This window comes from Rana temporaria, chromosome 1 (genome assembly GCF_905171775.1).
Source record: "Rana temporaria chromosome 1, aRanTem1.1, whole genome shotgun sequence".
Taxonomy (NCBI): Eukaryota; Metazoa; Chordata; class Amphibia; order Anura; family Ranidae; genus Rana; species Rana temporaria.
The window spans coordinates 288064240-288085671 of record NC_053489.1 but is presented as its reverse complement, the minus strand read 5'-3'; the positions used below and the strand labels follow the sequence as shown (position 1 = coordinate 288085671).

The following is a 21432-nucleotide window of genomic DNA, read 5'->3' as shown; positions in this document are numbered from 1 at the left end:
CCACGAATAAATATAGTCTTTAGTAAATCAGGCCTACTGAAACACAATGCTATGCGTCTGTTAGCATAGCTCAATGCAACAAGCATTAACTCTGGTGCAAATATACCCTTACCCTTGTTGGCATAGAGTAGGCAAAGTAGCAACAGTTTGTGCTTGCAGTACATGCCCACTATGATTCAGGAAACCGTTATAGGGGTTAGGGGTTCTCTAGATAAGTGCCCCTAAATATGACTGATGTTTACTACGTACTTTATAAATATATAAAGTAGCTGTATAGTTTGCTTGCAGAAAAAAAAATGCTTGTAACCACATGGAATTTCAAATGAATAGGTATGTAATACCTAAATTAGTATGATTTTTATATATATATTTTTTTATAGTTAAAAAAAAAAAAATACCAGTCCATCAAGTTCAACCTATATGTATGTGATTTTTATTCTCAAACAATTTCCATAGCCATGTATATTCTGCCTCCCGAGAAAGACATCCAAATGTTTTTTGAAATTGTCAGCATTCTCAACTAGTAACAATTTCTAGGGGAAGGAGTTCCACATTTTTACTGCTCTAACAGTAAAGAACCCTTTCCTCAATCTTAAGCACCTCTTCTCCACAGTGAATGGCTGCAATCTTTGTAATCGATCCACATAACTGAGGTCCCTCACCCCCTTGTTAACCGATTGCCGACCACCTGCCACAGTTATACTGCGGCAGGTTGGCACGGCTGCGCGAATCAGCGTAGCTGTATGTCGCCTGCTCTAAGTGCTCTAGGGGGCGTCCGCGGCACAACGCTGGAGCCAAAGCGCGTGGCCGGCGGCCGCAATGTCTGCTGGCGACCCGCGATCATTGCAGTGAGAGACAGAACGGGGATCTGTCAAAGATCCCTGTTCTGTCAGAAAAGTAGAGAGAGAGAGCTGCTGTTCCTAGTGATCAGGAACAGCGATCTCTCTCTACTCCCTGTCAGTACACTCCCCCCACAGTTAGAAACACCTCCCTAGGGAACACTAAAACCCTTAATCGCCTCCTATTGTTAACCCTTTACCTGCCAGTGACATTTATACAGTACTCGGTGGCTATTTTTAGCTCTGATCGCTGTATAAATGTCACTGGTCAGAAGAAAGTGTCCGATCTGTCCACTGCAATGTCGCCACCAATACTAGTAAAAAAAAAAACAATAATAAAAATGACATAAATATATCCCCTATTTTGTAGATGCTATAACTTTTGCGCAAGCCAATCAATATATTCTAATTGCGATTTTTTTGGACCACAAATTTGTAGAAGAATACACATTGGCCTAAACTGATGAAGAAATTTGCTTTTTTCTATTTTGGGGGGGATATTTAGTATAGCAAAAAGTAAAAAAAAACGTTTTTTTCAAAATTGTCTGTATTTTTTTTGTTTATAGCTCAAAAAATTAAAACCTCAGAGTTGACTAAAACCCACCAAAAGAAAGCTCTATTTTCTTGGGGAAAAAGGATGCCGATTTTGTTTGGGTACAATGTTGCACGTCTGTGCAATTTTCAGTTAAAGCAACACAGTGCCGTATTACAAAAAATGGCCTGGTCATTGAGGGGGCAAATCCTTCTGGTCCTTAAAGTGGAGGTTCACCCAAAAAGTTAATTTTTAACATTAGATTGATGCTCCTTTTGTCAAGGGGAATCGGGTAGTTTTTTCAAATCAAAGCAGTACTTACCGTTTTAGAGAGCGATCTTCTCCGCCGCTTCCGGGTATGGGCTGCGGGACTGGGCGTTCCTATTTGGTTGACAGTCTTCCAACAGGCTTCCGACGGTCGCATACATCGCGTCACGATTTTCCGAAAAGTAGCTGAACGTCGGTGCACAGGCGCCGTATAGAGCCACACCGACATTCGGCTTCTTTCGGCTACTCGTGACGCGATGTATGCGACCGTCGGAAGCCTGTCGGAAGCCTGTTAATCAAATAGGAATGCCCAGTCCCGAAGACCATACCCGGAAGCGGCGGAGAAGATCGCTCTCTAAAACGGTAAGTACTGCTTCGATTTTAAAAAAACTACCCGATTCCCCTTGACAAAATGAGCATCAATCTAATGTTAAAAATTAACTTTTCGGGTGAACTCCCGCTTTAAGTGGTTATTTTTGTTGCCTTTTACTAAAGTCTTTTTAATTCAACAATTCATTTTATGAGGATTGATGAATAAAAATGAACTGCATAAAGATGAGCCTGAACCAGTAAAGGGTAAAATTATTGATTTATCTCTGGAATATATGCCTTTTTAATACATGACAGTATTTTGTTTGCACCGTTAGCTGTGGCTTGGCATTGCATGCTATTGCTAAGTCTGTGATTTACAAGCACCCCCAGATCCTTTCCATCACTGATTCTCCCAGCACGTTAATATGTAGTTTGCATGTGTATTTATGGCACCCAAGTGCATAACATTAAATTTCTCAATAATAAACCTCATCTGCCATGTAACTGCCCGACTCCATCTGTAATGATGCTACATCCTGTGATTCAATTATTTTCAGGTATAATTTAATATCATCAGCGGACACTGAAATTGAGCTCCCATATACCATTAATAAACAAACGGAACAGGATTGGCCCCAAGACAAAACCATGGGGCACTCTACTCACAACTTTTAGACCATTTAGAGAATGAGTCTTCGATCACTACTTTCTTGACTCAATCATATAACCTGTTTCCTATATGTGTACATACCATTTTATCAACTCCAACAGACCTACTATTTCATTAAACATTTAGGAGTTACAGTATCAAATTCTTTAGCAAAATCTAGATGATCTAAATCTGCTGGACTTCCACCATTAAATTTGACATTAAAGCCAGCCATAGATGGCATGATTTTCTTTCCTGCAACCAAGGTCAGTGTTGAAGGAGGAATCCCTCCTGCGGAGCCATTGCGTTATTCCGGCGCTGACGGGTCCCAAGAGCAGTGAATTACTATAATAGCCACTAGCAATAGTCACATGTAAAATTAAACAGGCAAGTTTATAGATCAATCAACTTGGGTACATTCAGCCTGCCCATACAGTACATGATTTGAACCGTCTATGGCCGGTTTTACCCCTTCAAAGAATGATAACAGGCTGGTCTGACAAGAATAGTCTTTTAAAAATCCATACTGGTTGTCACTTATGATACCTTTATCACAGACACATTTCTGAAAACAGTATCTTGTCATTCCCTCAAATACCTTGATGTTAGGCTGATGGCTTTATTACAAATACAGTATTTAAAGATACCAGGACATTATATAATGTGAAAGGCAGAAGGTTTTTATGCATTAAGATAAAAAAAAACTTCTGTATGCAGCAGCCCCCCAATACTTACCTGAGCCACATCTGGATCCAGCGATGTTGCAAGAGTCTCTCCCCTGCCCGGAAATCCCCTACAGCAGTGTGGCGTCATTGGCTCCCACTGCTGTCAATCAATGTCAGTCAGCCAATAAGGAGAGAAAGGGGACGGGGCCGGCCCGCAGCTCCGTGTCTGAAAGGACACAGGGAGCTGTGGCTCAACTCGGGTGCTCAACAGAAGGGAGAGGGCAGAAGCAACGAAGAGGGATCTGGGCTGCTCTGTGCAAAACCACTGCACAGGGGAGTTAGGTATACGTTAGGTATACACGTTTGTTATTTTTAACTAAAAAAAACTGAGTCTTTAGTATCACTTTAATATTCTTCCTAGATCAGATTTGTGCATTATGGCTGTAGCTGTCTTTGATGGTTTTGCATTCTGATGGGAAGTACTTGGAGTCCCATCTATAGGTTTATGTTGACTGGCTTCTGCTGTTTATATTGAGCCTGAATTCAAATTCTAATTTTGTTGGTATATAACTTCTAGCCACCTAACTTTAATCCTAAAAAAACACCCAACAGGTAAGAACAATAGCCAGGAGCTCCGAACTGTAATCCCATGGATATTCAAATATACCCTGTCAAACTGTGAAAGATGGTGTGATGGTGTTGATGATGAGAAATTTTAGCTAGCAGTTTTTCTGAATGTTTAAACCTGTTAACAAAACATTACAGTTCTACATAGCGTGTCACTTGGTCCATTAATGTCTTGTGCCGATATAGGCTGCATTCACACTACAGCGTTTTAAATCACGGGCAGATTTGCCACGAATCTGCCCGCAATTTGACAGCACCGATGTGTAAATGACAAATCGCAGAACTCACATTTGAGATGCCATTCGTTTGCATGACATCTCAAATCTTGGTGCCGGTCTGCCACGATTGTCGCACGCTAAAACGTGCTGCAATTGCAGCAATCCGCATTGCGGGAAGCATGTCGCCCAAAAAAAGTTCATGAGCTTCCCACGATGCGGATTGCTGCGATTGCAGCACATTTTATCTTTAAGCAGACCCGCACCATGATTTGTGGTGTCATTCAAATGAATGATTCATCGGGGGATAATTGCGGCAGAATGGTGCCACGATTTGGTGCCATTCAAAGTAACAGGGATTGCAAGGGCGTCCCTCGATTTGCGGCGTTTCTGAAGCGTGGGCAGAATCGCGGTGTGGTGTGAATGTTGAGCTATAAGGTTCTGTTTGCCAAGGGAGGGTTGGAAAACAGAAACACTCATACAGAGCTTGGCCTTATGAAAACACTTTAGTTTTGTTCCGGTTGAGTTCAACCGATTAAATATAATAAGTGTGGTCAAACCATGTGATGATAGTGGCAACATAATAGCTTTGGAACATTTTCATCACTAATAACAATTACTAGAGAGAAGATCAATGGGGAATAATCATAACAATAGCTCACAATTTTTTTTTCCCATTTTTTTGCATTGCTATTCTGTGGTACTTTTTTTTAAAACAATTGAAGACACCAAAATAACTCCTAAAATCAGCTTGTTGTGTATTCATCCACAAGCATTAAACTTCCTGTCCAGCCATTCACTGTGACTTGGCTATGCTAGCTCTATGTTGCACTTAGCGTCATAGCAGTTCTCCGTTTGCATGATGTTGGAACTAATACATGTTCAAGAATATTCGAAGGCCTTTTATATATTCCATCTCATTACCAATCTGTAAACTGCAGAATACAATGAATTGTTCAAACCTACCTTCTTCATATAAATATAGCATCCACTGTGGATTTGTTAGGAGGTAATGGATGAGAACCAAGCCAGCATAGTTGCAGAACTTTTATTTGACCTTATAGGTGCATTTAATTGTATTTAATTTTTTTAGTCTTTAACTTTACACATAGCAAAGAAATTGCATACAAAGATTCTAGACATTTCCATCAATACGCATGTTGGTAGAGGTGACCATTGTATTATAATGTTCCCTTCACCTTGGTAATTCTATTCCAGAAAACCACAGATATAATTAGACATCACAATTTTCATGTTTTCAATACAGTTACATGCAACGTCCTTGTAGGAGAAATTAACCCGTTTTTGCTGGCACTTGTACTATAAGCATGATGTGACTGTAAACACATCACAGTGTAACTGCAGAATGGTTACCAATTAAAAACTGGCTCATCCACTTTACAAGTGACTCCCTGATACCATACGTCTACATGAACAAATTCCCATTCATTTTGATCTACATGAATAATAGTAAAAATATTTAACAAACCTATTTTCTTTTTACTTGTTAAATTGTTCTTCCAGGAAACTACAATTTGTTAATTATTATGTTAATATGCAGTTGTTCCCCACATCCCCGACCCCAACATCCCTAATGCTGCTTACAAGGGGTTTGTGGAGGACATATATCCCTGCATGTTAATACACAATTTCCTGGAAATGACCTTTTATGCCGTGTACACACGATCGGAATTTCCGACAACAAATGTTCGATGGGAGCTTGTTGTCGGACATTCCGACTGTGTGTATGCTCCATAGGACATTTGCTGTCGGAATTTCCGACAACAAAAATTTGAGAGCTGGTTCTCAAATTTTCTGACAACAAGTTTTGTTGTCGGAAATTCTGATCGTGTGTACGCAATTCTGACGCACAAAATTCCACGCATACTCGGAATCAAGCAAAAGTGCCGCACTGCCTATTGAACTTAATTTTTCTCGGCTCGTCGTACTTCTCGACGTTTGGAATTTCCGGCAATATTTGTGCGACCGTGTGTATGCAAGACAAGTTTGTGCCAAAATCCGTTGGAAAAAAAATCCACTGTTTTGTTGTCGTAATGTCCAATCATCTGTACTTGGCATTAGAATTATAAATCTACTCAAAATTCATAGTTTTTATTCTCACACTGCGTGGTTACATTTTTGATTTTCCAGCAGCATAATTGTTTGTTTGGGTTTGTCCAGGTTTACCCACCATTTACAGTCAACACTTTAATATCTGACTTGGGGACTATTCATCCTTTTCGCTTTTCATATAGTGCAGTAAAGCCTTCCTATGACAAATGGTACTCACATGTCTTTTTCCATCACATACTCCAAAATCAGGATAGTGGACGGGGCCATGCAAATCGTTCCTTTACGCCACAGTGGTCAACTGCACACCCAAATCCAATGGTGGAAAAATCCTACTTCTCGCAACTGGATACATTTGATAGCATCCCCCAATTGTGATAGTCACAATTACTGGCACACAGCGCTCCCTCCAGGGCTTCAAGCGGAGGTCTACCCTAAAAAAAAAAAATAGCCAAAAAGGCTACAAAAAATTCGATTTTTTTTTTTTATACTTACCAGAAGTGCCTGTTACTAGGCAGATCGTCCTAATCTGCCACTTCCTCCCTCGTCCGCGGTGGTATTCTTTCTTCTCCTCCTCACGCTGCCTCCTGGGAAATGGGGAGCGGTGTTTTCCGGGACCTTGTGTGTATCCCAGGAGACATCCGCCCCTTCACATAGTGCCGCGCGACTCGCGCATGCGCAGTAGGGAACCGGGAAGTGAAGCTGCAACGCTTCACTTCCTGATTCCCTCACCGAGGATAGCGGCAGGGCAGCCGAGACCCAAGTGATTGCTCGGCTTCGGCTGCCGACATCGCGGGCACCCTGGACATGTAAGGCCTCAGACACACGACCGTTTTCCTGGCAGAGTATTTTTGCAGAGGAAAACAGTTGTGTGTATGTTTTTCGTTGTAAAAACTGTCGTGGATCTCAACGAGAAAAAAAGAGAACATGCTCTCTTTTTTCTCGTCGGGAGTCTCAATTTCCTCGTCCTGTTTCTCGTTGGGGTGGTTTGCGACGAGAAACACGTTTGTGTGTATGCTTAGAAACCCGTGCATGCTCAGAATAAAGTATGAGACGGGAGCGCACCTTCGGTAAAAGTAGCGTTCGTAATGGAGATAGCACATTCGTCACGCTGTAACAGACTGAAAAGCGCGAATCGTCTCTTACCAAACTTTTACTTAACACGCAGTAACATGAGATTAGTAAAAGCAGCCCAAGGGTGGCGCCAGTGGAATCAAACTTCCCCTTTATAGTGCCGTCGTACGTTTTGTAAGTCTGATGCGAATCTGATGCGATTTCATAGTGCGGTTTCTGTTGTGACAGGTGCAAATTTAGCACAATTTTGGAGGGGACTGGGAATAGCTGGAGAGTAAATTTGCACTGCATCCTGCACAGGACACTGCATCGAAGTAAATGCCCTTCATAGAAAACAATGTATTTTCAGATGGCATGCAAATAAATCTATGAATTTCGGATCACATCAGATTCGCATCAGTGTGAACCAGGCTTAAAACCAGGGAAGTTTTGAAGCAGAGTATTAGTAACAGCATCTGTGAGGGTTTATTATTCATTGCTGCCAAGATATCAGTAGCCAGCCCATGTGACATATGCTAATTGTGAAGCTATCTACTGTGTATTATCTACTAAGAATGCTTTTTCATCATTCTTTAATCTATACCCTTATCAGTAAATTAGGGAGTGAGCAGCTGAAAGGGGCAATTACCAGACTAAGCTTGTTTTTCATGCCTTAGTGATCAGCATAGACATCTGTCACCAGTGGACTGTGTCCATCACATAGGCTAGGATTGTGAACAAAATGAATGTATTAATCAATTTTTAGGGCTCATTTACATTTGCAGTTGTGAGGTGGTAAAACCCTGCAATTGAACTGTATTTTTACCATCATTCAACGCCTTTGCTTAAGGCTCAGTTCACATATAAGCGAATTGGATGTGTTTTTAACTGTATCCAATTCGCATAACATGTGATTTGGACCGGCTTTCAATAGAGCCAGTTCACACATGTGCGGTGCAGTTTCAAAAAGGGTCCTGTGTGTTTTTGGGTCCGGTTTAGATGCGATTTCAGATTTATACCTGAACCAGTGAAAAGAACCATACCAGAGTGCCGCACTGAAACCACGGCCGCATATGTGTGAACCCAGCCTTAGCTGGCCAAGGGTTTGTTCTTCAGGGAGCAAAGCAAGTGTAAAAGAGGCCTTAAGGTACTCCTGAACAGTAGAAGGCAATCTCATATCTGTGGGAACCTCCAGCCAGCTGCAGTTTGGTGGAAAAATCTGTTGTACAGGTTAGAAAAATGTGTTGTCATTGCCATGTTTCTTTCTACTGCTCTCTCTAATCACATACATTTGTAAAGCCTGGTACACACTGCCCAGGGGGCTGAACAAATAAAAACTGACAGATCAGGTCAGAGCTGCTGTACTAATTATCCAATGTTAGTACAGAGATCTCCTCTGGTTCTGTTGTGTTCTGACAGGTAGACGGCTCCCCCCCGCCAGAACGCTCTGGTCAGTGCTTTCAGTCATTGGCCTTTGGCTGAGAGCGCTGAGCGGGAGCCGGTCAGAAGACCTTTTCCAGTCATGCCCCTTCAACAGAAGCCGACCCGGCCAATGCCACCTGACATTCGGTCCGTGTGTAAGGGGCTTAGGAGAGGCAGTGTAGATAGACTTATGTAGCTAGATTCAGAGAGGGCGTCCTAACTTTGCGGCGGCGTAGCGTATCGTGCTTACACTACGCCGCCGTAAGTTAACGAGGCAAGTACATGATTCACAAAGTACTTGCCTGCTAAGGTTTGGCGGCGTATCGTAAATCGGGCGGGCGTAATGGCGCCTAATTTAAATTTAGCTGAGGGGGGCGTGTTTTATGTTAATGGAGCTTGACCGGACGTGATTGAGGTATTTTACGAACGGCGCATGCGCTGTCCGCCTACATATCCCAGTGTGCATTACGGCAAAGTACGCCGCACGGTCCTATTGATTTCGACGTGGACGTAAATGACGTAAAACCCTATTCACGGACGATTTACGCAAACGACGTAAAATTTTCACATTTTGACGCGGGAACGGCGGCCATACTTAACATTACTATTCCAGTTATTTGATGGAATAACTTTAGGCCTGATAATGCGTTACGTAAATGGCGTATCTGTACTGCGTCGGCCGGGCGTACGTTCGTGAATAGGCGATTTACATATTCTACGCCGACCGCAATGGAAGCGCCACCTAGCGGTCAGCCTACAAATTACACTTTAGGATACGACGGTGTAAGACACTTACGCCGCTCGTATCTGAGCCTAATTTAAGCGTATCTATTTACCAGAATACGCTTAAATTAGCGATGACGCAATTTCAGACTTAGGCTGGCGTATCTACTGATACGCCAGCCTAAGTCTCTCTGAATCTAGCTAATGGAATACTTTGCCATGTTTTATAGATAGCCTTCCCATAAATTAAGGAAGTCAGTCATGTGTGCAGACATTGGCCAATCCACCTCCTAAAGTGTGCCTCCATCCCAAACTTTTTTTCTACATTTGGAAAAATTTTGAATTCACTTCCTGTATTTATAACAAGTTTCACTGGGATAGTATTATACAGCACATCATGTAACAAAAATGATTTTGCAATAAACTTGTATTCTACATATAAGCACCATTATACAATAGGTGCAGGTATCCAAGCTAAAGTTCAGAAATACATGCTGGAATTTTGCTACCCAGAACATATAATAATGAGAAAGTACCCAAAGTTTCGGGGGTGTAGAAAACCCCTTTCTCAAGAATCTCTGAAACATTCCTCCTCCTTTTACCAGGGTTTGGCTCTGCTTTCCTTCTCATTAATCTATTCTGGGTACCAAATTCCTGTATGTACAGTATTTCTATATATCAGCTGCTATATGACTATGTGGTGCTCACATTACCTATGTACATGCATGTGTTCTTTTTAAATGATTGGAATTAACAGTGGGGCAGATATCTTTGTTGTATTATGCTCCACCCACACTTGTAAATGGGACCGTTAGCCAGAAAACTAGAAATCACTGTAGTAGGCACCGCTACTACAGTGATCTCCACTAGCTTCTGGGTCCTGGGCTGAATGGCTGCCCTGCTGCATTGTGAACACAGGAGATTGCTCGTTCGACTCAGGCCCCGTACATACGTCCGAGAAACTCGACGGGCAAAACACATCGTTTTCCTCGTCGAGTTCCTTGTGAAGCCGCCGAGGATCTCGGCGAGCCAAGTTTCCTCATTGACTAACGAGGAAATAGAGAACATGTTCTCTATTTGGCTCGATGAGTTCCTTGTCGGTTTCCTCGGCCAAAAGTGTACACACGACCGGGTTTCTCGGCAGAATACGGCTCCAATCGAGTTTCTGGCTGAATTCTGCCGAGAAACTCGGTCGTGTGTACGGGGCCTTAGGCACTATTCAGAGAACACTGTATTTTCTCTGTGAATACAAAGAGGTGGAGATTATGACGTTGCAGCCTCCCCGCTTATTCACCTCATTCAATCAAAGAGCTTTGCATTCACTGAGAGAACGCTGCCCATGCCGAGCAAGAGATCTCCTGTATTCACAAAGCAGCAGGGCAGCCAATAATGGGGCATGGGACGCAAAAGTTAATGGGGATCACTGTAGTAGTGGTGCATACTGCAGTGATTTCCAACTTCCACAGGGATCCCATAGGTATGGCACTAACATATTTATGTAAAAATTACTATACCTGGAATTCAGCTTTAAATTATTGCAGGACAATAGATGTCAAACAATGGCCATAAAAGTAATGATACAGTGATTTGATATAACAGTCACTTAAATCAAAGAATGTTATCAGTTGCACTAAATGGAGGGTTTAAAATAAATAATGAATTTAATTAAAAACAAAAATCCAGGTTGTGTTGAACCAAACTGATCAGAGTTTGAAACTACTGAATCTATGATCAATGGTTAGTTTATTATGCATGGTTGACATTAAGTATAGCAAATGCAAGTTCAACCAAACCGATCTTCTTTAGTGTGCCAAATGGCCACTTTCCAAAGAAAGAGTTTTAAACTCTTCAATCGATAATTGATAGTTTGTTCATTATCTGTGTGGGTTTCCTCCGGGTACTCCGGTTTCCTCCCACGCTCCAAAGACATGTTGGTAGGTTAATCGGCTTCTGCCTAAATTGGCCCTAGTATATGAATGTGAGTTAGGGACCTTAGATTGTAAGCTCCTTGAGGGTAGAGACTGATGTGAATGTACATTGTATATGTAAAGTGCTGTGTAAATTGACGGCGCTATATAAGTACCTTAATAATAATAATAATTATTATTTTGTGTATGGAAAGCAATACGTTTAGCCGAGTTGTCTTAGTTATTGCTGAGCTGTAATAACCAGACATTGTTTCCTTTGCATCACTAGATAAGATGGACATTCTTTTGGATTATGTATGTTCTGACTTACTGCTTTCTGCTTCTAGAAGAGGTTTGCCATCGAGTTCAACATTCACACTTGAAGACAGTGCATACCAGACATCCGAACAGAGCACGATAGAAATGGACAATGATAATGGCTCCATCTTTGATGTCTACTTAGTGAGTATTCTCTTATCATGTAGCTATAGGCTATAGCTATACTTGTGTGTCTTTCCTTTATAATATAACAAGAGAAATCAAATGACTGAAGATGGTGAAGATATATTGTCATTTACTAATGCCATCATTTTCAGCAGACTTCATTGGTCTTTCCTGTGTAGGAATGAGGGGACCAGAAGGAACATTCTTTGTACAAAGTCTAGACGAGTTTAGGAGAGTTTTATGTTTTTTCTGTCTTCAAGCTTCAATCAGAAACGCCAACCAGAAGTTTTTTTTTTCTGCCTCTAAACAGAAATATGCCTCTTAACGTCCTAATGTGTATGGACACACAGGATAACATTGAGCTGCTTCTACAGGCAGAACGCAAAAGTCCTGTAGAAGCAAAGTTTTTTAAGCCAGTGTGCATGGAGCCTAAAAAACTTAAAGATAGTGCTTTTACCAGCTGAGTTGCGTTAAGTTGAGTCGAGAGGTATCTTGATATAGCGCGGTCTTACCCCGACGCGCATGGGAAAAGAGGACCCAGGAACCAGAAGCAGCACAGAGCGGCAGAAAGGGTGGAAGAGAGAGGCTACACAGGGAAGGCTTGCGTGAAAAGCCAAGTCTTCAGTAACCCGCGGAAGACCGGAATAGTAGGGGCCTCCTGGAGCTCGACAGGGAGGCTATTCCATAGAACGGCACCCTTGTGGGAGAAGGCCCGGCCACCATGCCGGATCTTCTTGGGCACCGAGATGTAGAGGAGATCTCTGCCGATAGTTCTGAGTGATCTAACAAAAGCTTGTTTATGAAAACGAGAGCAGAGATACACTTCAGCAGTTCTTTATGTTACAATGAGTTTTTTTAATTAATCTTAGCAGTATATTTGTATTTCCATTATATTAAATTGACTACACCTATAACCATGTGTATGCTTCTCTAGAAGAAAAATAGATACTAAAGCCTCCTTTACATGTACATGATAAGGACATCTTTCTTCACATGCTGTACACAGAGTGGCTTAGTCCATCCCTACGAATAGTACTACATTTACAGAATAAGCTGGCCATACATTTCTATGCAATTTTCTTGTACAATTTTCATTCAGATTTACCAAAACCATATAATTTGAGGTCAAACTCAAACACTTTCAATGTGTATGCAATCAGGCAGGCCTTTGCACTACATAGCTGAAGATAAATCTAAAGGTAATTGAATAAGAAAACTGTATTATGTATGGCCAGCTTAAGTGCATCCAGATTTATTAACCTTTATTCAATAAAGAGTATTATTAAAGCAACCTTTTTCTTTGTACAGGCTCCGCCCCTCCAGCTTCACTATTCTTGACACCGAATACTAGTATATTATGACCTAAACTTGAATGTGGGCCCATTTTTTTGTTTAATACAAAGACTTTTCTACTGCTTTGGTATTCTTTAGAAATGGAAAGCTTCACTTTAAGTGAAATAACTAAGTCCAAATTTCCATCATTGGAGCCTGTAGGCACACAACCGTTGGTGCTTAAAGTGAAAACGATCTGCTAGAGCTGCCTCTTATACACAGAATATGTCCTTGATTTGCTGGTTCTTAAGTAGCTCAGAATTTTATGATGATGTGATGACTATTTTCTTTATGTAAATTAAAACACACATAGCAACATGACAAATAACAGTAGCTCCGCTCTTTTCCCCTGCTGCTCACAGGAAAAGGCCTACAGTGCTTAATGATGATGGTAGCAACTCATGGCCTTCAGCAGAGCGAATTCCTATTTGTTACACTAAGGCTCCATGCACACTGAAGCTGATAAACTGCAGTTTATTGGCGTTTTGGCTTTTTTTTTTTAAAGCCCATAAACTGAACTCTATGTTAGCCCGTTCAAAGTGCCGATTTTCGGCAAAAAAAAAACGCAAAATGCTCAAAAACGCTGGCGCCAGCGTTTTTTTATCCATTGAAAAAAAAAAGTAAAAAGAAAAAAGCTACACTCAAAAACGCTGATTAACCACTTCCCAACCGCCGCATGTACATATACGTTGGCAGAATGGAACGTACAGGCACATTGGCGTACCTGTACGTCCCTGCCTAGACGTGGGTCGGGGGTCCGATCGGGACCCCCCCGCTACACGCGGCGGTCGGGTTCCCTCGGGGAGCGATCCGGGACGACGGTGTGGCTATTTGTTTCTAGCCGCTCCGTCGCGATCGCTCCCCGGAGCTGAAGAATGGGGAGAGCCGTATGTAAACACAGCTTCCCCGTGCTTCACTATGGCGCTGCATCGATCGAGTGATCCCCTTTATAGGGGAGACTCGATCGATGATGTCATTCCTACAGCCACACCCCCCTACAGTTGTAAACACACACTAAGTGTACACTAAATCCTACAGCGCCACCTGTGGTTAACTCCCAAACTGCAACTGTCATTTTCACAATAAAGAATGCAATTTAAATGCATTTGTTGCTGTGAAAATGACAATGGTCCCAAAAATGTGTCAAAATTGTCCGAAGTGTCCGCCATAATGTCGCAGTCACGAAAAAAATCGCTGATCGCCGCCATTAGTAGTAAAAAAAAAATAATTAATAAAAATGCAATAAAACTATCCCCTATTTTGTAAACGCTATAAATTTTGCGCAAACCAATCGATAAACGCTTATTGCGATTTTTTTTACCAAAAATAGGTACAAGAATACGTATCGGCCTAAACTGAGGAAAATTTTTTTTTTTGTATATGTTTTTGGGGGATATTTATTATAGCAAAAAGTAAAAAATATTGAATTTTTTTCAAAATTGTCGCTCTATTTTTGTTTATAGCGCAAAAAATAAAAACCGCCGAGGTGATCAAATACCACCAAAAGAAAGCTCTATTTGTGGGGAAAAAAGGACGCCGATTTTGTTTGGGAGCCACGTCGCACGACCGCGCAATTGTCTATTAAAGCGACGCAGTCCCGAACTGTAAAAACACCTTGGGTCTTTAGGCAGCATATTGGTCCGGTCCTTAAGTGGTTAAAGCTATTGCAAAAACGCTAAAAAACGTTAAAAGGCTCCCTGCAAAGCTACTGGTGTTTTTTTATAGCTTTTTTCAGCTTCAGTGTGCATGGAGCCTTAAAGTAGAAGTCCACCTTAAGGCTCCATGCACACTGAAGCTGATAAACTGCAGTTTATTGGCGTTTTGGCTTTTTTTTTTAAAGCCCATAAACTGAACTCTATGTTAGCCCACCTGGGCGTTTTTTAGTGTTAATGAGCTTTGGAGTTTATTGGCTTTTTTCTGATCGCCCGAAATTTGCGTTCAAAGTGCCGTTTTTCGGCAGGGAAAAACGCTCAAAAACGCTGGCGCTAGCGTTTTTTTGCGTTTTTTTATCCATAAAAAAAAGTAAAAGAAAAAAGCTACACTCAAAAACGCTGATTAAAGCTATTGCAAAAACGCAAAAAAACTTTGAAAGGCTCCCTGCAAAGCTACTGGCGTTTTTTTATAGCTTTTATCAGCTTCAGTGTGCATGGACAATCTAACACTAACCTAACTAGCCCAGTAAAGAAAAAAAATCAGTATACATACCTTTTCTGCAGGCAATCTGACCCTATCCCACGCTGAGCTGTCCGCTGCGGAGGCGGATGCAGAGGACACATCTGACAATGGAAGCCCCATAGTGGGTGACGTCACTTCCCATTCATTTCACAGCGGTTGTCAGCTGTGTCCTCTGCAGGGCTTCCGCAGCTGGAGATCAGGTCGGATCGGCTTCAGAAAAAGTATGTATATTGATTTTTTTATGTTACAGGGCTAAATAGGTTAGGGTTAGAATGTGCAGGGCTGTAGATGCAGGAATTTTAGTATTAGGGTGGACTTACACTTTAAGAATTTCCAAGAAGAAATCTTTACTGAATAAGCTTATAATTTATAAATTATTTACCATCCCTACTTCTGTATTCCTAAAGATCATGACTGCCATTTGACATTGTGACTGCTTTTTCACAATTTGATAGTTCTGTCTAGTTATCACAATTGCTAACAGGAGCCGGATTAGTGACCTGTATAAAAACAAAACAGGGCCTGTGTAAAGTGCTGTGCACACCAACTGCTTTTCATCATGCCCTGGCTTTGTCTCACTCTTCTCACTCTGCTGTGCTAGGTAGACTATTGATGCCGCTTTTATACTGGCTGGTACTTATCTTTTCAATTGTGTATTTTTCTGGTATGTTCTCTTTGTCAGAAGAGTCCATGCTATGCTACAGTTGGAGCTGTGAGATAATACAGTGTGATGCCACAGAAAATGTTAACCAACGCCCTGCTGTTAATCTGCAAATGTTTTCTATTGCTCTTGTCTACGTGTGTTCCAGGATATTATGGGTGTTGGCAGTCAAGTTCCTTCCTTATTTTTACTAGCATGAAGTCAGGTTTGAATAACAAATAAAGAGAGGCTCCAAGAAAAGCATTAGTCAAATAGCACTCCCCTGCCATATCCAAATTTACTGCAGGACGACGCTAAAATAGTTTGAACACTGATCAGTCTAGTGTAGATTGTGTCTCCTGGGATATTATACAGCAAGAGACTGAAAAGTATGCTTTAAAGAGGAACTGCAGTCTGCTCATATAATTTGTGATAAAAACATCTTTGCCATTCTGAAGCTTCCTTCCAACCACTTATTTTATACATATTATTTTATATGTACTGTGATTCTGTACTTGGCAAATATGCTTCAGAAATCTCCCTCCATTGAGTCTGGCTGCAACCATTTTAACTGTGGGCGGCTGAAGCTGCTGCCTGTTCACTTCCTGGATTTACACAGACACACAGAGGCACACCTCCACCTCTCATTGGCCCTTTTATGACTCAACCCCCCCCCCCCCCTCCCTTCCTCGCAAAAAACTCTCACGAGAGTGAGAGAGAGCTGTGCATGATGTCATAAGCCTAGGCTTTTTTTTCAGACTAGAAACAGGAAGTGGGCTGTATAAGGTATTTACTGGCAGAAAAAAATAATGTTTTACTATCCAAAGGTAAAACAACAAGGGCAGAAGATTTAATAGATGGAAAGATGAAAAAAATAACTGAAGTTCCGCTTTAAATATGTAGACCAGCGACAGTATTTTATTCTGCATCCTTCTTTTACTCTCAGCTTCCAATTGCCTGGCTGATTTATGAGAACTAGAGCAAAGGTAAATGGGTTTTTGCTGATACCAACAAATGTAGTACTATATATTTTTTTTAATTTATAAATTGCAAACCATAAGGCTGGGTTTACACTGATGCAGCCACGGGTCACAGCAGGGGGTCTGGTGCCTGTCTGGTCACCGATTCAGGTCCGAATCAGGTCCGAATTTTTGCCTGAACTCACACCTGAAACAGAGCCAAAGACGCACAGGGCCCCTTTTTCAATTCGGACCACGGCCGCCCATGAGCTGTGTGGACCATCACCAAAGAGAGTCGGTCACAGTCTCCTGTCATGTAAATTGGATGCGGGGAAACCAACATCCAATTTGCATCAGTGTGAACCCAGCCTAAAGCAGACTTGTGTTTTTTTCCATCTATTTACTTCTCCATTGCTATGTTCAGCTGACCTGAAAGAAGAAAGGGGGTAATCCACAAAGATCCGGCGTAACGTAAATTTTCCCATTTAAGTTACACTGCCTTAAAATTTCTACCTAAGTGCCCGATCCACAAAGCACTTACCTAGAAATGTTTGGCTGTGTAACTTAAATTCCGCCGGCGCAAGGCGTTCCTCTTTTCATGGGGGCGATTCCCATTTAAATTAGGCGCGCTCCCGCGCCGGCCGTACTGCGCATGTTCGTGACGTCATTTTCCCGACGTGCATAGCGCGAAATTACGTTACGCCGAGCTTTGTGGGTCGCGACAGGTCAATAAAGTTGCGTCGGGAAAAAAAAAAGATACGGCGGAAAAAAAAAATTTAAAACAAAAAAAAAATTGCGTCGCTGGACAGAAGGGTCTGCTTTTACATGGTGTAAACAGTTTACACTTTGTAAAAGCAGCCCTAATTTTGCGTTTGCAAACTAAAACTTACGGAGAAAAAACGAAGCTGAAAAGCTTCGTGGATCTCCGTAAGTGCTAATTTGCATACCCGAGGCGGCATTTCGACGCAAAATGCCACCAGCGGCGGATGTACTGCATCCTAAGATCCGGCAGTGTAAGTCCCTTGCACATGTCGGATCTTCTGCCTAACTATGGAAAACTGATTCTGTGGATCAGTTCCATAGTTAGGAACAGGGATACGACGGCGTAACAGCAGTTACGCCGGCGTATCCCTTTTGAGGATCTGGCCCAAAATACCTGGTACTTCCATGCAGGGAGGAGCTTCTGACTCACTTTACTTCTATTCATGCAACAGTGTTGGCGATTGACCCAGAGCTGTCACATGTTAGTGGAGAACTTTGTGTCAAATAGAGCAAATTGTAGTTTACATTGTAGGAAGGTAATGTGAGTATTTGCAGTTGGGGAATGCCTGCATAAGTAAGGCATCATGTTAAGTATGGAATTTGAGTGCTAGGCATGGGTACCAGTTTCAGTGCTATTGGCTGTCATTAGTCTGTTTCCAGTTTATGTATTTTTTTTCCCCAGTTCTCGATATTCTTTATTTTCTATATCAAAGATTATTTGTATATGGAGCATACCTTCAACTTGCTATGGGTCCCACAGAAAAAAATGATCACCATTGTTCAATGGTAATAGGAATGAAATGTGCAGGTGTCATGCACCAAAAAACTGTAAGCCATGCTTTCATAAGCAACAGGCCAGCGTATAAATGCAAGCTGCTGGTGCTTAACCTTTCACCTGTGTATGATTTAGGCTCAGTTCACATTAGTGCGACTTAGCATCCCTCTTGTGAGACTCAAAGTCGCAGGACATTAGACATGCCATGTATCTCTATGAGACTTGTTCCAATTGACACTACTGAAGTCGCTGCAACTTCAGAAAAGGTTCGTGCACTGCTTTGATCCGGCTTTGACGCAACTTCAATGCCAGAGAGTGTAAAGGTCACTTCAAAGTCATATCAAAGTCTGACTCCAAAGCTGCACCCAAAATCGCGCAACTTTGGAGTGTGAACCGTGCCTTGGTTGTTTAAAAACAAGGGCTTCTTATAATCTCCTTTAGTAATAGTCATGCACACTTGATGTAGTTTTATTCTTACAAGATATTCACATTTAAAATTGTTAACATCAGTTAGATAGACATTTGAGAAAATCATGTTACGTTTAGGCTTTGCCGGGATACATTCAGACATCTTGACCAACTTGTTAGTAAATTAATTTATGCAATAAACTCTGGGCACATATCACCGTAGAGCCAGCATAGTAAATAATGCAATTATATGATTTGGATGTCCACACATAATTGATGCACCATTTTATGTGCATATCCTTTAGTAACGCAGGCCTCATGTTAACGTTGAAGGGTCAGATTATCATAGAAGTGTGCCAGCTATTAAAGGCCACTTGTTATGTAAATCCGAACTAAATCGTTTCCTGATATTCAGACAATTCATTAAAGGGTCACTAAAGGAAAAAAATTGTTTAGCTAAATAGCTTCCTTTACCTTACTGCAGTACTGGTTTCATGTCCTCATTGTTAGTTTTTGCTTTGAAGTAGCTGTAATTCTGCTGTGATCTCCACACTTCCTGGTTGCCTGTTTCCTTATAACCATGGTACTGGGAGATTTTCACGGTGGTCTAAGCTGTCATTACTGTGTGTCTAAAACTCCTCAGAACCAATCAGATTCATTTTAAAAACAAAACACTGCCCTGGATTTGTTTGTTTTTGTTCTGTGAGTCTTCCCGACTCACCTCTCACCCGGAACTTCATGTATGTACCTTTAAAACCGAAAGTGAAACTAGAGGCACATTATATGATAGATTAAATTCAATTTTTAATAATTTTTAAAAGGAATCAGTTAACTTTTATGTCTCTATACCCAATAAACAGTCATTTCAGCAAAAAAACATTTTTCCTTTAGTGACCCTTTAATTTCGTAACAAAACATCAATAGGCTTATTTATTAAAACAGTGCATGTATCTACAATCAGTAAAACTTAAAGGAGAAGTCTAGCCTGAGCTTTTTAAGGTGGGCTTCTCCTCTAGGTTACAGGCTTGCAATTAGTTTTGCACTCCTGTGACCCGTTTTCAGCGGAGAGCGGTCTAAAGTCCGCTCTCCGCTGACGTCACTGCAATCAGTCGAGGCATCACGTCATCCCGACTTCCCAAGTCTGGATCCGCCAGCTGCCTTGATTGATGGCAGTCTCAGCGAGTCACTGAGGCTGCTGCTCTCCACCCCCCCCCCCCCCCCACAGCTCATCGCTTCAATGAGCGTGGAGAAGTAGAGCAGAAGCGATGATCACTCTGCTCAGGGAAGAGTGAGAACGGAGCCATCAGCAGTGTTCGGTGGCTCGGTTCTCAGTCGAGAGACACCAGGGGACAGCTGCAGCATCGGTCTGATGCTGCACCCACCTAGGTAAGTATGAATAGGAAAAGAAAAAAAAAACATACTTCGCTTTTAAAGTGGAGGTTCCACCTGAAAAAAAAATTTCCACCAGAAATCTAAAAAAATAAAAATAAAAAAATAAATGGAAAAAAATAAATTCTTACCCTAAATAGCTGTTGCTATGCGCATGCGAAGTAGGAAACGGGCAGTGAAGCCGTACGACTTCACTGCCTGTTTCCCTTACTGTGGATGGCGGCGCTTGGAGCTGCCAGGATCGAGGATCGGCCTCGGCGGGGGCCGACATCGCTGGCGGCTAGGACAGGTAAGTGTACTTATTAAAAGTCAGCAGCTCCAGTGTTAGTAGCTGCTGACTTTAAAAAAAAATGTTTGTAATGGAACCTCCGCTTTAAGTTTACTATAGATTTCTTAGATATGCACTTATATTTTATTAGTTGCTATGAATTTGTGGAATTTATAGCACCAGAATATTATGTAGCACTTTACAGAATATGTACAGTGCCTTGAAAAAAGTATTCATATCCCTTGAAATTTTCCACATTTTGTCATGTTACAACCAAAAACGTAAATGCATTTTATTGGGATTGTGGCACATTGTGGGAAGTGGCACATAATTGTGAAGTGGAAGGAAAATGATAAATGGTTTTCCTATTTTTTTTACAAATAAATATGTGAAAAGGGCATTTGTATTCAGCCCCTTTTACTCTGATACCCCTAACTAAAATCTAGTGGAACCAATTACCTTCAGAAGTCACCTAATTAGTAAATAGAGTCCAGCTGTGTGTCATTTAACCACTTACAGACCAGAAGATTTCCCCCCTCAATGACCAGGCCATTTGTTGCAATACGGCACTGTGTTAATTAAACTGACTATTGTGCGGTTGTGCGCCGCTGAGCAAACAAAATAGACATCCTTTTTTTCCCCCACAAATAGAGATTTCTTTTGGTGGTATTTGATCACCTAAAAGAGTAACGATTCTGAAAAAAACAACATTTTTTACTTTTTGCTATAATAAATAACCCCCCCCCCCCAAAAAAGAAAGAAATGTCTTCATCAGTTTAGGTCAATATGTATTTTTCTACATATTTTTGATAAAAAAAAAAGCAATAAGCATATATTGATTGGTTTGCGCAAAAGTTATAGCATCTACAAAATAGGAGATAGATTTATGTCATTTTTTTTTACTAGTAATGGCGGCGATCTGCAACATTGGGATTGCGACATTGCAGCAGACAGATCGGACACTTTTGACACTTTTTTGGGACGATTGACATTTATACA

At 41.4% G+C, this 21432-nt stretch overlaps 1 protein-coding gene across 3 annotated transcripts in view; it reads left to right on the top strand.

Annotated features, from left to right (window-relative positions):
* The window catches only part of PIP5K1B (phosphatidylinositol-4-phosphate 5-kinase type 1 beta), a 223954-nt gene that overhangs the window by 187925 nt on the left and 14597 nt on the right, over positions 1-21432 (top strand). For 2 of the 3 annotated variants that reach the window (XM_040356933.1, XM_040356928.1), the window contains exon 14: positions 11629-11743. In XM_040356933.1, coding sequence (XP_040212867.1) covers positions 11629-11743 — 115 coding nt within the window. The remainder of the gene's footprint in view (positions 1-11628; positions 11744-21432) is intronic. The other variant, XM_040356941.1, reaches the window with a different exon arrangement.